Source organism: Dendropsophus ebraccatus, chromosome 10 (genome assembly GCF_027789765.1).
Source record: "Dendropsophus ebraccatus isolate aDenEbr1 chromosome 10, aDenEbr1.pat, whole genome shotgun sequence".
Classification (NCBI taxonomy): domain Eukaryota; kingdom Metazoa; phylum Chordata; class Amphibia; order Anura; family Hylidae; genus Dendropsophus; species Dendropsophus ebraccatus.
In genome coordinates this window covers 8,091,802-8,113,771 of record NC_091463.1, presented here as the reverse complement: position 1 = coordinate 8,113,771, position 21,970 = coordinate 8,091,802, and the positions used below count along the sequence as shown (strand labels likewise).

At 48.0% G+C, this 21,970-nt stretch overlaps 2 protein-coding genes across 2 annotated transcripts; one reads left to right on the top strand and one right to left on the bottom strand.

Moving 5' to 3' along the window:
• Nucleotides 1-14,078: 14,078 nt before the first annotated feature.
• Nucleotides 14,079-18,461, bottom strand: LOC138802811 (kelch-like protein 9). The gene is made up of 4 exons (XM_069986490.1): nt 17,424-18,461; nt 15,832-16,084; nt 15,316-15,476; nt 14,079-15,226 (listed from the first exon to the last, which is right to left on the bottom strand). The coding sequence occupies exons 1-4, from the start codon at nt 18,459-18,461 to the stop codon at nt 14,858-14,860; spliced, it is 1,821 nt and encodes a 606-aa protein (XP_069842591.1). The 3' UTR covers nt 14,079-14,857.
• Nucleotides 18,462-20,031: 1,570 nt separating this feature from the next.
• LOC138765833 (uncharacterized) lies at nt 20,032-21,027 on the top strand. The gene has a single exon (XM_069942924.1). The coding sequence runs from the start codon at nt 20,032-20,034 to the stop codon at nt 21,025-21,027; it is 996 nt and encodes a 331-aa protein (XP_069799025.1).
• The last annotated feature ends 943 nt before the right edge of the window (nt 21,028-21,970 follow it).

Here is a 21,970-nt window from a genome sequence, read left to right as displayed (position 1 = left end):
TGGAGAAGTCTGATGCCGCCCGGGGAGTCCTGGAAAACATGGATACAGCCTTAGACTGTAAGACAGCGGGGGCGGCCTGCAGGAGGATGGGGGTGGTAGTGCTCCCTTCCCCCACAGATTATTCCTCCTGAGAAGGGAATCCTCTGCGGCCGTTCCCGTACGTCACTCCTGTCCGCACAGATTACAGGGAACCACGGCGGCTGCGGATAATCCCGGAGCGTCCATCCCGGGGGATTAGGAGCCCAGGACCCCCCACCCCCCGCGCCAATTCACTAATGACTAAGAGACAGCGTGTGGGAGAAGAAGAGCAGAATATGGGGAGAGGAGAGCGAGAGAAACCAGGGATGAGATACACAGAGACCAGGGATACATCAGGGATGAGATACAGAGAGACCAGGGATACATCAGGGATGAGATACACAGAGACCAGGGATACATCAGGGATGAGAGAGAGAGAGAGAAACCAGGGATGAGATACACAGAGACCAGGGATACCCCAGGGATGAGAGAGAGAGAGAGAGAGAGAGAGAGAGAGAGAGAGAGAGAGAGAAACCAGGGATGAGATACACAGAGACCAGGGATACCCCAGGGATGAGAGAGAGAGAGAGAGAGAGAGAGAGAGAGAAACCAGGGATGAGATACACAGAGACCAGGGATACATCAGGGATGAGATACAGAGAGAGAGAGAGAGAAACCAGGGATGAGATACACAGAGACCAGGGATACATCAGGGATGAGATACAGAGAGACCAGGGATACATCAGGGATGAGATACACAGAGACCAGGGATACATCAGGGATGAGAGAGAGAGAGAGAAACCAGGGATGAGATACACAGAGACCAGGGATACCCCAGGGATGAGAGAGAGAGAGAGAGAGAGAGAAACCAGGGATGAGATACACAGAGACCAGGGATACCCCAGGGATGAGAGAGAGAGAGAGAGAGAGAGAGAGAGAGAGAGAGAAACCAGGGATGAGATACACAGAGACCAGGGATACATCAGGGATGAGATACAGAGAGAGAGAGAGAGAAACCAGGGATGAGATACACAGAGACCAGGGATACATCAGGGATGAGATACAGAGAGAGAGAGAGAGAGAGAGAAACCAGGGATGAGATACACAGAAACCAGGGATACATCAGGGATGAGATACAGAGAGAGAGAGAGAAACCAGGGATGAGATACACAGAGACCAGGGATACATCAGGGATGAGAGAGAGAGAGAGAGAAACCAGGGATGAGATACACAGAGACCAGGGATACATCAGGGATGAGAGAGAGAGAGAGAGAGAGAGAGAGAAACCAGGGATGAGATACACAGAGACCAGGGATACATCAGGGATGAGATACAGAGAGAGAGAGAGAGAGAGAGAGAAACCAGGGATGAGATACAGAGAGATCGGGGATACATCAGGGATGAGATACAGAGAGACCAGGGATATCCCAGGGATGAGATACAGAGAGACCAGGGATACATCAGGGATGAGATACAGAGAGAGAGAGAGAGAGAGAGAAACCAGGGATGAGATACAGAGAGACCAGGGATACATCAGGGATGAGATACAGAGAGAGAGAGAGAGAGAGAGAGAGACCAGGGATGAGATACAGAGAGACCAGGGATACATCAGGGATGAGATATGGCCAAGGATCAGTCCCCCCACCCCTGTACTCTCCTGCCCCCCTGTACCCCCCCTGTACCCCCCTGCCCCCCGACTCTCTCACTATTACTTGGTTTCTCACCTTCAGGGAGACGTCTTCTTCTTCTTCTTTTCTTCCAGTCTTCACTTTGGATTCAAAAACTGCATCTAAAAACCTGACTGTGTGAACGCGGCTGATCTGCTGAAATGTTCCAGGTGATCGTGTCACACAGGAGACCAATATCTCACTGTCTGAGGGCTAGTCTCCAGGCTGAGGGGCATAGCTGTAAGCCTCTGTGCTGCTGTGGAGATGATATCAGTACATGGTGTCCTCACCGGGTTATGTCATGGTCCCTGTAGACAGCTGCTGTGTCCTGTGCAGTGCTGTCACGTGGTGTCGGTATAGCTACAGATGACAGGGTTGTGTTGTTGTTACACCATGGATGTTCCTGCGGCACAGCCCGTCCACATTCCTCACATAGCTGAGCGCCTCACACCGGCTGGAATATGGAGGCACACCGGGCACTGTACTGGGGGCCCCACCGGGCACTGTACTGGGGGCCCCACCGGACGGGAGAAGGGGGCACCCCAAGTGTCACTATCCTGTTCCCCAAGTGTCACTATCCTGTACCCCGAGTGTCACTATCCTGTACCCCGAGTGTCACTATCCTGTACCCCAAGTGTCAGCGTGTTACTATCCTGCACCCCGAGTGTCACTATCCTGTACCCCAAGTGTCACTATCCTGTACCCCGAGTGTCACTATCCTGTTCCCCAAGTGTCACTATCCTGCACCCCAAGTGTCACTATCCTGTCCCCCAAGTGTCACTATCCTGTCCCCCAAGTGTCACTATCCTGTACCCCAAGTGTCACTATCCTGTCCCCCAAGTGTCACTATCCTGTCCCCCAAGTGTCACTATCCTGTCCCCCAAGTGTCACTATCCTGTACCCCGAGTGTCACTATCCTGTACCCCGAGTGTCACTATCCTGTACCCCGAGTGTCACTATCCTGCACCCCAAGTGTCACTATCCTGTACCTGTAGGTTACTGGACCCTGTGTGTGTACCTATAGGACAGGTATATATTATATATATATGAAGGGGGGGGGGGGGTCTCTATACAGAGCTGCTCCCTGTAATTGTTCTCCAGCCATCAGTTAGTGAAGCATCAATCATGGCCGCCCCTCCCGGGAGCCTCACCCTCCCCTCTCTATGGTACTTACATTGATGGATGGAGGTTGTCACCTCTGCGGCAGTTTGTCACCTCACTAATTACAAAGACAAATATCTACAATGTCCCCTAATTACAATGTAAATTGTCAGCAACCACTCCATCACATGTACTGCAGAGCATCTCACAGGCCAGGGGGTGATAACCTGCACGCAGAATATCCTCTGTACTACACAGGAGGACACCTCCTCTATATACTACACCCCACAGGACACCACCTCTATATACTACACCCCACAGGACACCTCCTCTATATACTACACCCCACAGGACACCTCCTCTATATACTACACCCCACAGGACACCACCTCTATATACTACACCCCACAGGACACCTCCTCTATATACTACACCCCACAGGACACCTCCTCTATATACTACACCCCACAGGACACCACCTCTATATACTACACCCCACAGGACACCTCCTCTATATACTACACCCCACAGGACACCACCTCTATATACTACACCCCACAGGACACCTCCTCTATATACTACACCCCACAGGACACCACCTCTATATACTACACCCCACAGGACACCACCTCTATATACTACACCCCACAGGACACCTCCTCTATATACTACACCCCACAGGACACCACCTCTATATACTACACCCCACAGGACACCACCTCTATATACTACACCCCACAGGACACCACCTCTATATACTACACCTCACAGGACACCTCCTCTATATACTACACCCCACAGGACACCACCTCTATATACTACACCCCACAGGACACCACCTCTATATACTACACCCCACAGGACACCTCCTCTATATACTACACCCCACAGGACACCTCCTCTATAAACTACACACCACAGGACACCTCCTCTATATACTACACCCCACAGGACACCACCTCTATATACTACACCCCACAGGACACCACCTCTATATACTACACCCCACAGGACACCACCTCTATATACTACACCCCACAGGACACCTCCTCTATATACTACACCCCACAGGACACCACCTCTATATACTACACCCCACAGGACACCACCTCTATATACTACACCCCACAGGACACCTCCTCTATATACTACACCTCCTCTATAAACTACACCCCACAGGACACCTCCTCTATATACTACACCCCACAGGACACCTCCTTTATATACTACACCACACAGGACACCTCCTCCTCTATATACTACACCCCACAGGACACCACCTCTATATATTACACCCCACAGGACACCTCCTCTATATTCTACACCCCACAGGACACATCATCTATACTACACCACGTAGGACACCATATCTATATACTACACCCCACAGGACACCACCTCTATATACTACACCCCACAGGACACCACCTCTATATACTACACCCCACAGGACACCACCTCTATATACTACACCTCACAGGACACCTCCTCTATATACTACACCCCACAGGACACCACCTCTATATACTACACCCCACAGGACACCTCCTCTATATACTACACCCCACAGGACACCTCCTCTATAAACTACACACCACAGGACACCTCCTCTATATACTACACCCCACAGGACACCTCCTTTATATACTACACCACACAGGACACCTCCTCCTCTATATACTACACCCCACAGGACACCACCTCTATATATTACACCCCACAGGACACCTCCTCTATATTCTACACCCCACAGGACACATCATCTATACTACACCACGTAGGACACCATATCTATATACTACACCCCACAGGACACCACCTCTATATACTACACCCACAGGACACCTCCTCTATATACTACACCCCACAGGACACCTCCTCTATATAGTATACTTCACAGGACAAATCATCTATACTACACCACACAAAACACCTCCTCTATATACTACACCCCACAGGACACCTCCTCCTCTATATACTACACTGCACAGTATATATTATGATCCCGGTATGACACATGACTCTTGCGTTCTTCGCCTCCGGCCTCGCTCCCTCGTTGCGCTGTTGATTTGCTCACACAATAGAGATGAGTATCTGCGCTATGTATAACAATAGACTGAATAAACCTTTGTCTTCAACTGCGAAAGTCGACAGATTCCTCAGCTGATGTCAGATACGTGTTGTGTATCCGAGCAGAGTCTATTCACAGGCTCTAGAAACGTGGGCTACTAGACGGGCAACGTGCCATACGTGACAGCGCCGGTGGGGGGGGGGGGGTCAGGCATCTCGGTTATGGGGAAGGTGTGAAGAGGTGGGCAAACTCTATCCAAGCTGTCACATCACCTTACCTGTGTAGGTGTAACGGGAAGTTGTCACAGCTCCGCCCCTATAACCTCTATCATAAGAACTGGAAGTTAAGTGAGTCACTGTGTCAGACATGATACTAACAACTTGGCTATGATACCAAGTCATCATATTGATCACTGAGCCACCATGTTACAAACAAAAATATTATTGATCACTGAGCCACCTTGTTAACCATTGAGTCCCAACATTGATCATTGATCCGCCATGTTAAGCATTGAGACATCATACTCATTACAGAACCACCATGTTCACCACTGAGCCATGATATTGATCACTGAGACATTAACCATTGTAATATTGATCACTAACCCACCTGGGAAGCACTGAATCTCCAGTTGATCACTAGGCCACCATGTTAACCATTGGGACACCATATTGGTTACTAAGCCACCATGTTAACCATTGAGACATTGATCACTGAGCCGCCGTGTTCGCCACTGATCATAGTCTGTAAAGTAGTTTAGAAAATGGAGAGGCCTAAGCCATTGGCTGGACTGACTGCATGCTGAAGGTCGTGCTGGGACCTGTAGTTCTCATATTATAGATACTAACATTCTCTACAGCCCGCTCCTCGCTGACAAGACATAAATCTACATAACCTGAGACAGTGAGACCAAGTAATGCAGCAGAGCCGGCTCTGACAACCTGTAACTACTACCCCCCAATTCCACCTGAAGCCTTTCATGGAGATCCATTACAAACTATGATGGCACCTTAGGCCAAAATGAAGCAAGAACAAAGAAAGAATCGAACAACCCCCGCACCCCCCCATAACTAAATACCTAGGAAATTCTTTCCAACCCGCTACAGACTTTACAATGGGGATCATGAGCTTCACGATCCTCCTCTCCAACGGCCAAGATTTCTTTTTCACCTGCAGTACTATCATTGACCTGCACTATTTCCCATAGAAACTAATGCAACAGCGCCACCACTTGAGAACCGATCCAGGTAAAATTTCAATTTTTAGTCCTGCTAAAAAAATCATTTAGCAATGTATAAATCTCTATATATACACACCTTACATACAGGACCCGAGCAAAAGCGTATATAAATAATTCTTATATAATTCGCACATCTAGATGGCAGATTTGTGTTACCTGTACTTATACAGACCTATGTGTCTCCATGGTAACAGACTACGACCACACATTGTCCTATGTTACCGCGCACTGTGCTTCCTCTTTGTATTCCCTGAACTGCAGGTGGAGGGTCACATAACTGTGGCATGTGTGTAGCCAAGAAGACACACAAATCTGCATGGGAGCTGGATACACAAAATGGTGGGAAGTTACATAGCAAATGATTTCAGCTTTTTATTACCATAGTTGCAGATTAACCTGTCGCCCCCTACAGTCGGTTCTTCTTCTATGCACAGTGGGGCTGTCTCGTTCTGTCATTCCTTAAATGCTTGGATATAATTTCTAGTTTCTGGACCTGATTTTCCTGTTTGGGTGACTATGTGACTCTGCTGCGCAGGTTGTAGCAGAGCTCAGACAGTACAGAACGGAGGCCGCCATGTGGTGTTATACAATCTGCTGACAGAGAAGTTACTGGCAGAAATTCCCCAAGGAAAAATAATCCGGAAACGAGATTCTACAGCTTATGTTACCGCCATAGCCAGTCGATGTATGTGATATAGATGGTGACATCATCATCAGTCCACACAATGCTTATCATATCTGAGGTATTAGACCGGTGATGACAGCGTTCGTGTGACTATGGCACCAAAAGTTGTAAGGTATAAGCCATGATAGTCACATGACTCATCCATTAACAACAACATCATGACATAATAGAGATGACATCATAGCATCCCCTTCTGGTCACACCTGGTACTGCACAACTAACCCAGGACTGATGAGTACAGTGCAGATCAGCTCTGGAGTCTCCCTTTAAGATGACTACATAGGACTGATGCCGGCAGAATGGACCGTATGTAATGTGTTTACCCCCCCCCCCCCCCCCCCAGAGCCCGCTGGTTTATTGCCGCAGCCGGTTGGTATTTTGTCGTCTCCTTGAAAGGTTGCAGTAAATTGTGTTTATGGACGAGCTCCAGCAATTAACGTGATGTACAGTACGGGGAGCACCGGATCCAGAGCCACAATAACAAGTCATGGTAATGTATGTCCTCAGCCCGCCATATTTATTGCTGTAACGTTTATTGGATTTGCAGTAAACTGAGATTCATCCCAACAACGCAGCTCATCAATATACAATGAGAAGAGAGGACGCAGAGGAGGGAAGAGATATAACAACCGATATATCAGCATAAAGTAATGGGAACAGTTCCTATAACAACCAATATATATATACAATACTGCCGCCTATATACAAGAATATAACTACTATAATACTGCCCCTATATACAAGAATATAACTACTATAATACTGCCCCCTATATACAGGAATATAACTACTATAATACTGCTTCTATATACAAGAATATAACTACTATAATACTGCTCCTATATACAAGAATATAACTTCTATAATACTGCTCCTATATACAGGAATATAACTACTATAATACTGCTCCTATGTACAGGAATATAACTACTATAATGCTTCAGGAAGATACAGGTGCCGGCACTGTCTGAACACTGCTCAATCAGTAGCTGTGCGCTGGAGTCGGATTAAGGGCTAATAAACTGCACTGGTGAGTAGCCGCGGTGCTCGAACAGAGACAAGGGCAGTACGGTGTATAAAATAGAAAATAAGTCCAAGCACTCACCGGATGAAGGGATCTCTTTGTGCGTTTATTCAAGACATCACAGGGAGGGAGCGGTGGCAAGGGTGCGGGAGCGTGTAGCAGACAACTGTTTCCAGCCTCAGCGCTTTGTCAAGTCTTAAGACTTGACAAAGCGCTGAGGCGCGAAACAGTTGTCTGCTACACGCTCCCGCACCCTTGCCACCGCTCCCTCCCTGTGATGTCTTGAATAAACGCACAAAGAGATCCCTTCATCCGGTGAGTGCTTGGACTTATTTTCTATTTATACACCATAACTACTATAATACTGCCCCCTATATACAGGGATATAACTACTATAATACTGCTCCCTATATACAGGAATATAACTACTATAATACTGCTATATACAGGAATACAACTACTATAATACTGCTCCTATATACAGGAATATAACTACTATAATACTGCTCCTATATACAAGAATATAACTACTATAATACTGCTCCTATATACAGGAATATAACTACTATAATTTTATTTTAGCCTAGCGGCACTAGTATCAGCCATAGGTGTGAGGTGCAGCACTCTGTTTCTTCCCTGAACCGCATTTTGTTTCTCTCTTTTCTCCGTGTTTTGCACTCCTCCTGGTGAGACCCACATGACCGCAATTAGCAGGAGACACCTGAGTGCACATGGTTTTAATCCCTCCTGTTTTTTCCCATTCTGTCTGCCGCAGCTATGGTGAGTGTAATACCTTATCCAGACTTGTGCTGCTTGGGGGCGACCTTCTCCGCCGGCGGTGCTGGCCGGGTTCTGGTGTGGTGTTTTTGGGTCTGGTCCTGTGGCATGGGGGTCGCAGGGCCGTCTCATGGCCCCCGTTCCCTGGCTGTGCGCGCCTGCGGGGTTGGTGGCCACTGACTGGCACGGTGTGGACTTAGTGTAGGGACCCATGTGTATCAGATACCGGCACGAGGTACATGGGGCAGTATGGCTTGATCAATTCATACACAAAATTCTGATGTGTTTTTTATTTTAGCCTAGCGGCACTAGTATCAGCCATAGGTGTGAGGTGCAGCACTCTGTTTCTTCCCTGAACCGCATAACTACTATAATACTGCTCCTATATACAAGAATATAACTACTATAATACTTCCCCCTATATACAGGAAAATAACTACTATAATACTGCTCCTATATACAGGAATATAACTACTATAATACTGCTCCTATATACAGGAATATAACTACTATAATACTGCTCCTATATACAAGAATACAACTACTATAATACTGCTCCCTATGTACACGAATATAACTACTATAATACTGCCCCTATATACAGGAATATAACTACTATAATGCGGTTCAGGGAAGAAACAGAGTGCTGCACATCACACCTATGGCTGATACTAGTGCCGCTTGGCTAAATAAAAAACACATCAGAATTTTGTGTATGAATTGATCAAGCCATACTGCCCCATGTACCTCGTGCCGGTATCTGATACACATGGGTCCCTACACTAAATCCACACCGTGCCAGTCAGTGGCCACCAACCCCGCAGGCGTGAGGTGCAGCACTCTGTTTCTTCCCTGAACCGCATAACTACTATAATACTGCTCCTATATACAGGAATATAACTACTATAATACTGCCCCCTATATACAGGAATATAACTACTATAATACTGCCCCCTATATACAAGAATATAACTACTATAATACTGCTCCTATATACAGGAATATAACTACTATAATACTGCTCCTATATACAGGAATATAACTACTATAATACTGCTCCTATGTATATGAATATTACTATGAGTGGGTGGAGTTCTCCTTTAAGCTATACACTTTAGTAATGTGCTGACAGTTATAGAGGTAAGTAGTCATAGATGAGAGGATATAGAAGCTTCCGCTGTGTTCCGCTCTTCGCCCCAATGTAAAAATCAATAACAGTAATCTTCCTTAAAGGTTACGGTGTCTCGGCGTCGCGGCTCTGTACAAAGCTCAATGTGGAAATAGCATCAAGAACAGATTAGAGGTTGTTTATGGAAAAGAGGAACAGTCAGGGCGGTTATTACAGGGATAAATGGCGGTACGGGGATCCTCGGTATACAGCCTCAGCCTTCCATCATCAGGCTGTTTATAGGTTTATCAGGTTGTGCTCATTCCTTACATACTATTTTCACATCCTCTGCTGACAGATAGAAGATATAGTTGTAGTTACACGCAGCCACCACTGGAGGGTGTTTAATGAGTACAGTTTTGTGATTGCATTGAGTGTATAAACTGTGTGTAGTAAAGCTCCTTGGCTCCCCCTAGTGGTGGCCGCATATTAGCAGATTTGATAACATCACAGCATTGTAGGGGTCTCCTGTGGCACCTCCTGATGGCACTGCGTTTCCGCATCTGCTTTACTGCTAAAGATTGCAACACCATGTACCCGAGCTACATCCGCAATATAACAAAATATATGTCACCAGTCTCATAATGCCCTGACACTGCAGAGAGAAGGAGGACGGGGTGTATCATGCATGATAGGCTTACATACATCAGCTCAACAGTCGTTATTACCCGGCTTAGATACAACAGCTGTGCACAGTATCGCACACAATAAGCTTACATACACCAGCTCAAGACATTACTACACATGCTGAGATACAGCGGCTAAATTGTATCACATATAATAGAATTACATTTAAAGGCACATTAGTGCATCACATGGCTTAGATACATGGCTCTGCACAGTATCACACATTAGTAATATTTGTAATATTAGGTACAGCAGCTCTGCAGACAGTATCACACATAATAGGTCTAGATACAGCGACTCGGCAGAGGGTACCAGGCCTGATATGCTTGGATACACCAGGTCAGCAGACAGTATCACACGTGATATGTTTGGATACTGCAGCTCTGTAGACAGTATCACACATGATAGTCAGCGGAGCATACCACAGCTAATATGCTTGGATACACTGACTCAGCAGACAGTATGACACATGGTAGGCTTAGATACACAGCAGTTGGAGGCTTGTGTTGTCTCACTCAGTAAATATCTGTTAAAGTGACATGGACCTGACAAGTTATCACCTCTCTGACATGACGCTCAGTGGTTTCTCAGAAACACGCCGGATACTGTGTATGTCATCACCTCCAAACAGGATGTGTCACTACATAACTATCTATATGTGTCATTCAGAATGCTGGGAAAGCTGGGTGACAACACTGTGGGAACTGTATGGGCGGCTATGTTGGCTGGCTCCCAGCTTTCTGAGAGTTATGTACTATTATGAGAGCAGAGGAAGCCATACTGGGTGAATATGTCTTACAGGGTGTCAGGAAAGCTGGGTGACCCATCGCTGCTTGGCCCACAGCAACCAATCAGATCCCAGCTTTCATTTTGCCAGGGTGGGTTCTGTTATAAAAGCTGCAATTTGATTGGTTGCTATGGGCAACCTCATGCATAAGGCCTGAGGCCTGTGTTAGAGTAAACTAAGTACTGATCAACCGGTTACCTATAGCAACCAATCACAGGACAGTGATCATATTTCATGTGCACTGTGTAAAATGAAAGCTGATTGGTTGCTATGGGCAACAAGGACTATGTTTTGGGTTCAGCCCTGTTGTCTAATGGGGTTACTTATGCATAGTTGCCAACATTTGAAATCTTTTTCCAGGGACACTTTAGCGTTAAAAAGGGGTGTGGCTTATTGTGGGTGTGGTCTCGGTGGGGTGAGATCTATCATGGGTGTGGGCTCAAAATTTTCCAGTTAGAATTTACAGTCAGAACAACAGGAAAGGAGCATTACACACCCCAGTATAAGGTCCCCAGTCTATTACACACCCCAGTCTGAGGTCCCCAGTATATTACACACCCCAGTATGAGGTCCCCAGTATATTACACACCCCACTCATGGCAGGCTGAGACTCAGAGATAGCTCTACTGACATCCTACTGCTCCTCCATCATCATTCCACTACCCCTTCATCCTCCTGCCCCTCCATCATCATATTATTACCCCTTCATCATCCTCCTGCCCCTCCATCATAGTACTAACCCTCGAATCCTCCTTCCCCCTCCATCATCATACTACTACCCCTTTCATCCTCCTGCCCCTCCATCATCATATTATTACCCCCTTCATCCTCCTGCCCTTCCATCATCATACTACTATCCCCTTCACCCTCCTGCCCCTCCATTATCATACTACTTCCCCTTAATCCTCCTGCCCCTCCATCATCATACTACTATCACCTTCATCCTCCTGCCCTTCCATCATCATACTACTACCCCTTCATCCTCCTGCCCCTCCATCATCATACTACTATCACCTTCATCCTCCTGCCCTTCCATCATCATATTACTACACCCTTCATCCTCCTGCTCCTCCATCATCATACTACTCCCCCCTTCATCCTCCTGCCCCTCCATCATCATCCTCCTGCCCCTGCATCATCATATTACTTCCCCCTTCACCCTCCTGCCCCTCCATCATCATATTACTTCCCCCTTCATCCTCCTGCCCCTCCATCATCATATTACTTCCCCCTTCATCCTCCTGCCCCTCCATCATCATATTACTTTCCCCTTTATCCTCCTGCCCCTCCATCATCATATTACTTCCCCTTCATCCTCCTGCCCCTCCATCATCATACTACTACCCCTTCATCCTCCTGCCCCTCCATCCTCATACTACTTCCCCCTTCATCCTCCTGCCCCTCCATCATCATACTACTTCCCCCTTCATCCTCCTGCCCCTCCATCATCATACTACTACCCCTTCATCCTCCTGCCCCTCCATCATCATACTACTATCACCTTCATCCTCCTGCCCTTCCATCATCATATTACTCCCCCCTTCATCCTCCTGCCCCTCCATCATCATCCTCCTGCCCCTCCATCATCATATTACTTCCCCCTTCATCCTCCTGCCCTCCATCGTCATATTACTTCCCCCTTCATCCTCCTGCCCCTCCATCATCATATTACTTCCCCCTTCATCCTCCTGCCCTTCCATCATCATATTACTTTCCCCTTTATCCTCCTGCCCCTCCATCATCATATTACTTCCCCTTCATCCTCCTGCCCCTCCATCATCATACTACTATCACCTTCATCCTCCTGCCCTTCCATCATCATATTACTACACCCTTCATCCTCCTGCCCCTCCATCATCATACTACTATCACCTTCATCCTCCTGCCCTTCCATCATCATATTACTACACCCTTCATACTCCTGCCCCTCCATCATCATATTACTACCCCTTGATCATCCTCAGCCCCTCCATTATTATACTACTACCTCTCCATCCTCCTGCCCCTCCATCATCATACTACTACCCCCTTCATCCTCCTCCTGTCCCTTCATCATCATACCAGTACCCCCTTCAGCATCCTATTGTCTCTTCATTTGAATTAAAAAAAAAAAGCTATACTTACCTCACCAGTATGGTTTCTCTTGTCCCTCAGGGACTCCTCTCCCTGCTCTGCATGAGTGACATCAATCGACTAGAAGGGGCGGGACTTCCTGTGGCGGGGGCGGAGCTTCCCGGGACATGGTTTTGTGGGGGCTGTCTCCTCAGAATCGGGACAGTCCTGGCAAATCCGGGACTGTTGGCAACTATGCCTTATGGGGTGCGAGTATTGCTATTTATAATGTTGGTGTTCTCCTATGTAGAACAGGACCCAGATGTGATTGCTACCTCTACACCCCCTATAGCAGTCATGCCCAAAACTACAACTCCCAGCATGCCCTGGCAGCCTGCACAGCTCGGTATACACTGCTTTGTAGCTCCGCCCTGGTAAATGACATCTGACCAGATTATACTGCCCCCTCATGGTTGATTTGAGTGAAGAAAAAGTTAATTTTTTCCACCAAATCACATAATTTTTTTGCACGTAGACAGTGACATCCCCTCTATTTCCCGTCTGTCTTATTTGACAAGTAGGCGTGGCTTAGTAGAAAGGTGGAGCGGTGTGGAATATGGCGTAGCTAAATTTACTTAAAATAACTGGAGTAAAAAAACGAAAAACAAACAATGGACAACTCTAAAGATGTGTCAAGTGTATTCAACGGCCAGACTCACCCCTAGTCGATGTTCACAATAAGCCTGTTCAACATCATTTTCTTCCCAATGTAATAAAATCCATGGGAAATCCTGCACAGAATTTTTTTATTTTTTTTTGCAAGTGTAAAATGCACCAAAAAAAAAAAAAAAAAAAGCTTGAACATGTTAGTCTCATTCTGCTTGTGTAACATAAAGCCTGTGTGAACAGAGCCTAAGGCAGCTTTTGTCTGGGCCATTAACAGCGACATATCTGGGCACACCTTTATGGCGCGTACAGGTGAGATGTCATAAGTAACTGGTTGAGGTTTATTATACAGGAGCCCAGAAGCTGCTGCACCCTCTGATAACTTTGTATTAAAGGGACACACCAATGATTCACTTTAATCAGACAATTTATAATAGTATAATAACTGTACGGTGCCACTACTGCAGGTGGATGACCTCCACCCAGCGGCTATTGGACACCACATGCTAGTGGTTTCCCCCTACTGTAGTAGCTTTACTCTAGGACTCTACCCTTAAAGGGGTTGTTTAGGCTTAGATAAAAATGGTCACTTTCCTCCAGAAACAGCATCACTTCTGTCCTCCGGTTGGGAGTGGGGATTGCTGCTCAGTTCCTAATTGTAATACCACACACAACCTGAGGACAGGGGTGGCGCTGTTTTTGCAATAAATTAGTTGTGCTTTTTTTGGATAATCCCTTCAAGGGATCCTGATCCTAAACTGGTCCAAGTCTTTCTCTATTAAGTTCATTGTGTGGTAATAGAGGGGTCCCCTGATGAAGACGCAGCATAGATGACGACCAGTGATTTTTTATGGCTGCCAATAAGAACTTCCTTTTGTGCCCTACCCCACTTGCTGGGGACCTAAATCATGAAGTGGACAAGACCGTCTCATCCATGATGGGGCGCTGTAGAATATTACAGGTTACATTTCCCTCTAGTGTTTCCCAGCAATGAACAGGTTCAGTGTTGACTTCTTCTTGTTCGGTGTAGTCGGAGTTTCCTCCTCTTTGTCCTGTTTCTCCACCATCCCATGAGGTAACTTAATGGTACACGAGGCGTGGTCCACCAGCGGTTGCGGCAGAGACCCCGTCTTCTTCCAGGCCTTGGTCTCGGGGTCGTATGCGAAGACGCCATCTTCTTTATTCATACGTCTTAAGGAGCCTCCTCCGATGATATAGAGCTTGGAGTGGTGGGTGGTCACGCTGAACTGGCAGCAGTCGAAGGGGGAGAGAGTGAGGGCGCTCCACTGGTCGCTGGCCGGGCAGTAATACTCCGTCTCATTCACGTGGATCCACGCCTTGGCCTACAAAACACAGACAGGTGCAGTGACATTTATTGCAGCTAAGGGGCGACGTGGAGCCATGATATCTATCTAAAAAATTCATTACTCACCGCATTCAATGTGCGTCCACCAACACAGAAGATTTTGTCTCCGATGGTGGCCATTCCATGGTCGCACCGGGCAAAGGTCATGGCACGGTTTACCACCCAGCGCTTCAGTCTTGGCAAATAGCTGTATACTTCATTAAGGGTCTTATTATTGGAATACCCACCTGCCGGCAATAATGGATGAGTTAGGTGCAGCACAGAGTATTTCAGGAGAGTTATCATCATCTGTGTGATAATGATTAAAATCAAATGGAAGGTGGAAGTAGCAGGGTCCCCAGCAGCACAGAGTATTTCAGGAGAGTTATCATCATCTCTGTGATGGTGTTACTACTGAAGAGTAGAGACAAATGGAAGGTGGAAGTAGCAGGGCCCCCAGCAGTACAGAGTATTTCAGGAGAGTTATCATCATCTGTGTGATGGTGTTACTACTGAAGAGTAGAGACAAATGGAAGGTGGAAGTAGCAGGGTCCCCTGCAGCACAAAGTATTTCAGGAGGTTTAGATTCAGTGTTACATTTACCAGATATGTACATGATGCCCTTATGCGTGGTGCCAGCGTGATCTGCCACAGGGATAGGGAAGGGGGCGCTATACTCCCATTTGTTTTCGGCCGGGTCATACTCCTCCACGCTCTGGGTTAGATGACCCAGCAGGGACCCTCCCCCCACTGCGATTATACGTTCACCGATCACTTCAGTGTGGAAACGGGTTCTTCTCTCTTGCATGCCGGCGACTTGTAGCCACGAGCCGGAGCGGGGGTCATAGCGATATACCTGCAGGGTTACAGTACGATCAATAGGATTACCAGGCACTATGGCTAAAACTTTAGCTGTCCAGGCATGATGGGAATTGTAGTTTCACAACAGCTCTAGGGCTGTTACTTCTGTCAAAAAATCTCCAGTCTTCCAGTACATATCATCTTCTGTATGTCCTGCAGGAAGTGGTGTATTCTCTCCAGTCTGACACAGTGCTCTCTGCTGCCACCTCTGTCCATGTCAGTAACTGTCCAGAGCAGCAGCAAATCCCCATAGAAAACCTCTAGAAAGAATACAATTTCCTGCAGGACATACAGCACCTGATAAGTACTGATAGACTTGAGATTTTTTAATAGAAGTAGATTACAAATCTCTGGCACTTTCTGGCACCAGTCGATTTGAAAGAAAAAAAAAATTGGGTGAACAATCCCTTGAATAAATTTATAGTTTCAATGACACCTGCAGTGACAAGCAGCGCCTGAAGATGGCGACATAGAACATCAAATAACCCATCAGCGCTCTCTTAAAGGGACACTCTGGTTATATATACATAATAAAGTTTCCTTCCTGTTTAGGGAAAAGTTTTATAACTTTCTATATTTCATGTTTTAGCCTTTTAACCTTATCTAGAGTTCTGCTTGCTGACATCCATCCTTGTTGTATATTCACACAGGTGGAGTTTGCTACAATGTATCAGTGTATGACATTCCTAACTTGTTGCAAGGCAATTCGTATCCTGATGGTAGTTGCAGTTCTGTAACTGTGAGAGCGCCCCAGATTGGGGAACAATGACCCAGGCAGAGGCTGTGAGCGAATGTAAAATGTTCCGGCAAAAAAGTGTGGAACTGTCCAGAGCAGCAGCAAATCCCCATAGAAAACCTCTCCTGCTCTGGACAGTTCCTGACATGGACAGAGGTGGCAGCAGAGAGCACTGTGTCAGACTGGAGAGAATACATTACTTCCTGCAGGACATACAGCAGCTGATAAGTACTGGAAGACTGGAGATTGTTAAACAGAAGTAAATTACAAGTCTATATAACTTTCTGACACCTGTTGATATAAAAAAAAAAAAATTTCTCTGGAGTATCCCTTTACACTTTATAGAGACTTAGGGACTTTTCATAGCTAAGTAATTGTTACAATTCTATCTAGTCTAGACAATGCTGTGAGAAGTATGGAGAACTTACCGAGCTGCAATACTCAAAACAAACTGAGGAGAGGTGCGGTGCTCTTTTGAGGGAAAAGCAGATATGTTGTTCTAATATTGGCGTTTTATTCCTAGATCCTTATGATCTGGAACATTGCAGTGTGCCCAATGTCAGGATTGCTTCCCAAAGCCCAATATAAATGTTGTTACCTCATTGGATGGATGTTTTCCGGATGGATCGAATCTGGTCTGCCCTCCGATGATGTACAGGAAGTCGCTGATGGCCGCCACACAGTGATTGTAGACGGGGGTGCACATCTCCCCCAGCTGGGACCACGAGCCGCCATCATCACCCTGCACCCAGATAGTACTCAGGACCCGGTTATCATTGGTCCTCCCGCCCAGGACCAGGAGCTGCTCCGAGCTGGAGCGTATGGCGGCGCCATCACAGTGCAGCGTGGGCTGAGCGTATACCTGAGAGTGATACTTCAGAGCCTCCTGCAGGTATCGGAAGCAGCTGGAGTCCGTCTTCATGATGGCCTCCTCCTTCACGTATTTCTGGAGATCTTCTAGAGAGATCAGCGGGAAGCGAATCCTCTTGAGAACATCCGCCGCTTCCTTCAGTCTGGAGCTGTCGTGTTGCAGCCAAGACACGGCCACCCGGAACAGATCCAGCTCTCCACAGCCCGGAACGTCTTCCCTGTCCAGAATGTCGCACAGCGTCCCCTTGTCTACAAGATTCAGGTCTCCTGCGTGACCAGGGACGTGCTGATAGTGGTGGCCCACGTAGCCACTGGCCTTCTCCTGCAGCTCCTCCGGCCCGTGCCTCTTGGCGATCTTCAGGATATCCAGACACGTTTCTTGGTTCAGTCCGTCTTCGAGAAACTGGAAGCAAAGCCTGACCGCCTCCCGGACCAGGAGGACCTCCGCCGCCTTAAGGGTCTCCTCCACATTGGCCCAAGACAGGTGAAGCTCATTGGAGTAGATGAAGTCCAGGATGTTCTTAAGTCCTTTGGCACTGACATCCTTCAGCCTTATGGAGCCTCCGACTTTAGGATCTGTAAACAGCAGTTTACAGTAAGAGCTGGCGGAGGCCAGAATTAACTTGTGAGCCGGGAAGAGCTCTCCATCGGCCTCCAGCGTCACGTCGCACAGATCCCGCTGGGAACGGAATTGCCGGATCCTCTGCAGCAGTTTCTCAGGGTAGCTGTCAGACGTGAAGGTGCTGTTGACGGATCCGTTATGCATATTGCTTATGGGAGAGCGGTGATTGCTATGGGTGTAATGTACCTGTCAGCCACATCGCTGTCTTCTGACAGTCTCCAGGTAGCGTCTGCCGCCAGGTTCCTCAGCAGAACTATTTCCCATTGTGTACTCAGCGTCGCCAGCTACAACACTCCCGCCCCACCTGGCAATCTCTCATATCTGTCCCTTACATCAATAACACCAGTGACCCCTGGGGCTCCTTGCTTCACGCCCCATTATCTGAGCCGGGTCAGGTGGATTTAGAGCAAGTCCGGGCTTGTGCACCTTAGAGACCAAAGACTGAAGGAATGTAAAGGGTCAACAGTAATAATACAAGTGCAAAGCATCTAAAGAGCAGCCAGCGCCATCATCACATCCAAACCATCCCTGAAAGTTACATCCATAGCAGGACAATCCAAACCCTCTACATGGCTCTGTTCATCCTGGGCATCCTGGTTCATGGATAGAATGACAGAGCTACAGTGAAGACTGACAAACAAGCAGTGAGGCTGATCGGCCGCTTATCACCTATAATGTGGAATAACATTTCATTTAGGCAGAACCCCTTTAAGCACAATCACTGAATGCCCCCCATATTAAAGCCCCCATCTAGTGCATAGATTCCACTGTGTGATGAAATTGTTGAGATCTGGATCCATCTGACCGGCCATGTTTCACTATAGAGATCTGGATCCATGTGACTGGCCATGTTTCTTCACAGAGATCTGGATCCATGTGACCGGCCATGTTTCTCTATAGAGATCTGGATCCATGTGACCGGCCATGTTTCTCTATAGAGATCTGGATCCATCTGACCGGCCATGTTTCTCCACAGAGATCTGGATCCATCTGACCGGCCATGTTTCTCTATAGAGATCTGGATCCATCTGACCGGCCATGTTTCTCTAGAGAGATCTGGATCCATCTGACCGGCCATGTTTCTCCACAGAGATCTGGATCCATCTGACCGGCCATGTTTCTCCACAGAGATCTAGACCATCTGACCGGCCATGTTTCTCTATAGAGATCTGGATCCATCTGACTGGCCATGTTTCTCTATAGAGATCTGAATCCATCTGACCAGCCATGTTTCTTCACAGAGATCAGGATCCATCTGACCGGCCATGTTTCTCTATAGAGATCTGGATCTATCTGACCGGCCATTCTCTATATACTCTCCGCACATCCACGGCTCTTCTACCATGATCCCCAGACCTTGCCCTGATCCCCGGATTCTCCCATGTAATGTGGCCTCACACCGAGACTGATCCCCAGAAAATGAATAACTGGATTTTATGCTTCGCTCTGGGGTCACAGGTCTTATCTCCATACAGAGAGGCATGCTGTAACAAGGGGATCATTCTGTGCTTCAGGCCCTTTTACACGGACCGATTAACACTAAAACCAGTGTAGCTAGGACGCTCTATTAGCTGAAAATCAGCCCAGGTAAAAGAGAAGGTGATTGGGGTGTGTTCACACACGTCTTGGGTGTCTATGCAGTAACGCGGATCATCATACAATGCGTACCACATTCAGGCATAGCAGAGCTCAATGTCAGATGTAGCAGAGCTGGATGTGTCACATTGTAATACCCCCGACAGCTGACTGTGACACAGAACCCCATCAATCCACCCACCTGAGACCACTGGCATCACATCCCCAACCACAACCCCACCCCCCCAACCACTGGCATCGCATCCCCGACCACAACCCCGACCCCCCAACCACTGGCATCGCATCCCCGACCACAACCCCGACCCCCCAACCACTGGCATCGCATCCCCAACCACACCCCCCAACCATTGGCATCACATCCTTGATCACACCCCCAACCACTGGCAGCGCATCCCTGACTACACCTCCAACCACTGGCATCGTATCCCCGACCACACCCCCCAACCATTGGCATCGCATCCCCGATCACACCCCCAACCACCCGGCATCGCATCCCCGATCACACCCCCAACCACTGGCAGCGAATCCCCGACCACACCCCCCAACCATTGGCAGCGAATCCCCGACCACACCCCCCAACCATTGGCATCGCATCCCCGATCACACCCCCCAACCACCCGGCATCGCATCCCCGACCACATCCCCCAACCACCCGGCATCGCATCCCCGATCACACCCCCAACCACTGGCAGCGAATCCCCGACCACACCCCCCAACCATTGGCATCGCATCCCCAATCACACCCCCAACCACCCGGCATCGCATCCCCGACCACACCCCCAACCACTGGCAGCGAATCCCCCAACCACTGGCATCGCATCCCCGATCACACCCCCAACCACCCGGCATCGCATCCCCGATCACACCCCCAACCACTGGCAGCGAATCCCCCACCAAAATCTCCCAACCACTGGCATCGCATCCCCGATCACACCCCCAACCACCCGGCATCGCATCCCCGATCACACCCCCAACCACTGGCAGCGAATCCCCCACCAAAATCTCCCAACCACTGGCATCGCATCCCCGATCACACCCCCAACCACCCGGCATCGCATCCCCGATCACACCCCCAACCACTGGCAGCGAATCCCCCACCACAATCTCCAACTGATGTGTCACAGAACCTTTGCCACTTCCCCCCAGAAAGCTGAATGTGCCGGAATAGAACAAATCCAACTGAACTGCTGGCAGCACATCAGCAAACACGATCACCCCGGGGCAGGCATGCACAGTCACATGAACTGGCAAGGTCCCCTGTTGCTTAAAGTGTCACTGTTGTTAAATTTTTTTTTTTTTGCAGAAATCAATAGTACAGACGATTTTAAGAAACTTTGTAATTGGGTTTTTTTAGCCGAAAAATGCATTTTTATCATGAAAAAGCAGTTTGAAGTCCTCCCCCCACCATGGTTTTCTATGGAGAGGGGAGGGGTGGAGGGAGATATGGCACCAAAACAGGACAACAAAGAGTTAATTTACAGCTACATCACTGGGCTATCTCCTCTGAAGTCAGCACTGACCTCTGAATAGCGGCTTTCACACAGCTTCCACTGTGTAAGGGCGGGTTCACACTACGGAATTCTCGCGGACAATGTCCACGGAGTTCCGTCAGCTGTACGCCCACACATCTGGGCGCCTTTCTGCCGGCCCCATAGACACCATTTTATGGGCCGGCGTATTCCGCTATACGCTGAAAGAAGTGTCATGTCACTTCTTTTAGCGGATCGCGGAATACGCCGGCCCATAGAATGGTGTCTATGGAGCCGGCGGAAAAGCGCGTGCCCGTGCAGGCGGACAGCTGACGGAATTCCGCAGAAATTGTCCGCGAGAATTCCGTAGTGTGAACCCGCCCTAATCCTTTGTTTTCTGCTCTCTGCTGCCAACTAATCTCCCTCCTCCCCCCTCCATAGGTTACACAGGGACATGTCTGATGTAAAAGAGGGGAGATTTCCTGATAATGAGCAGTGGATGAGAGAGAGGAGGGGGGGGGGGACCTGGGGAAAGTCTTTTTGAATGCAGATATTGGCATATTTGCCTAATAAACCCAATTAAAAAGT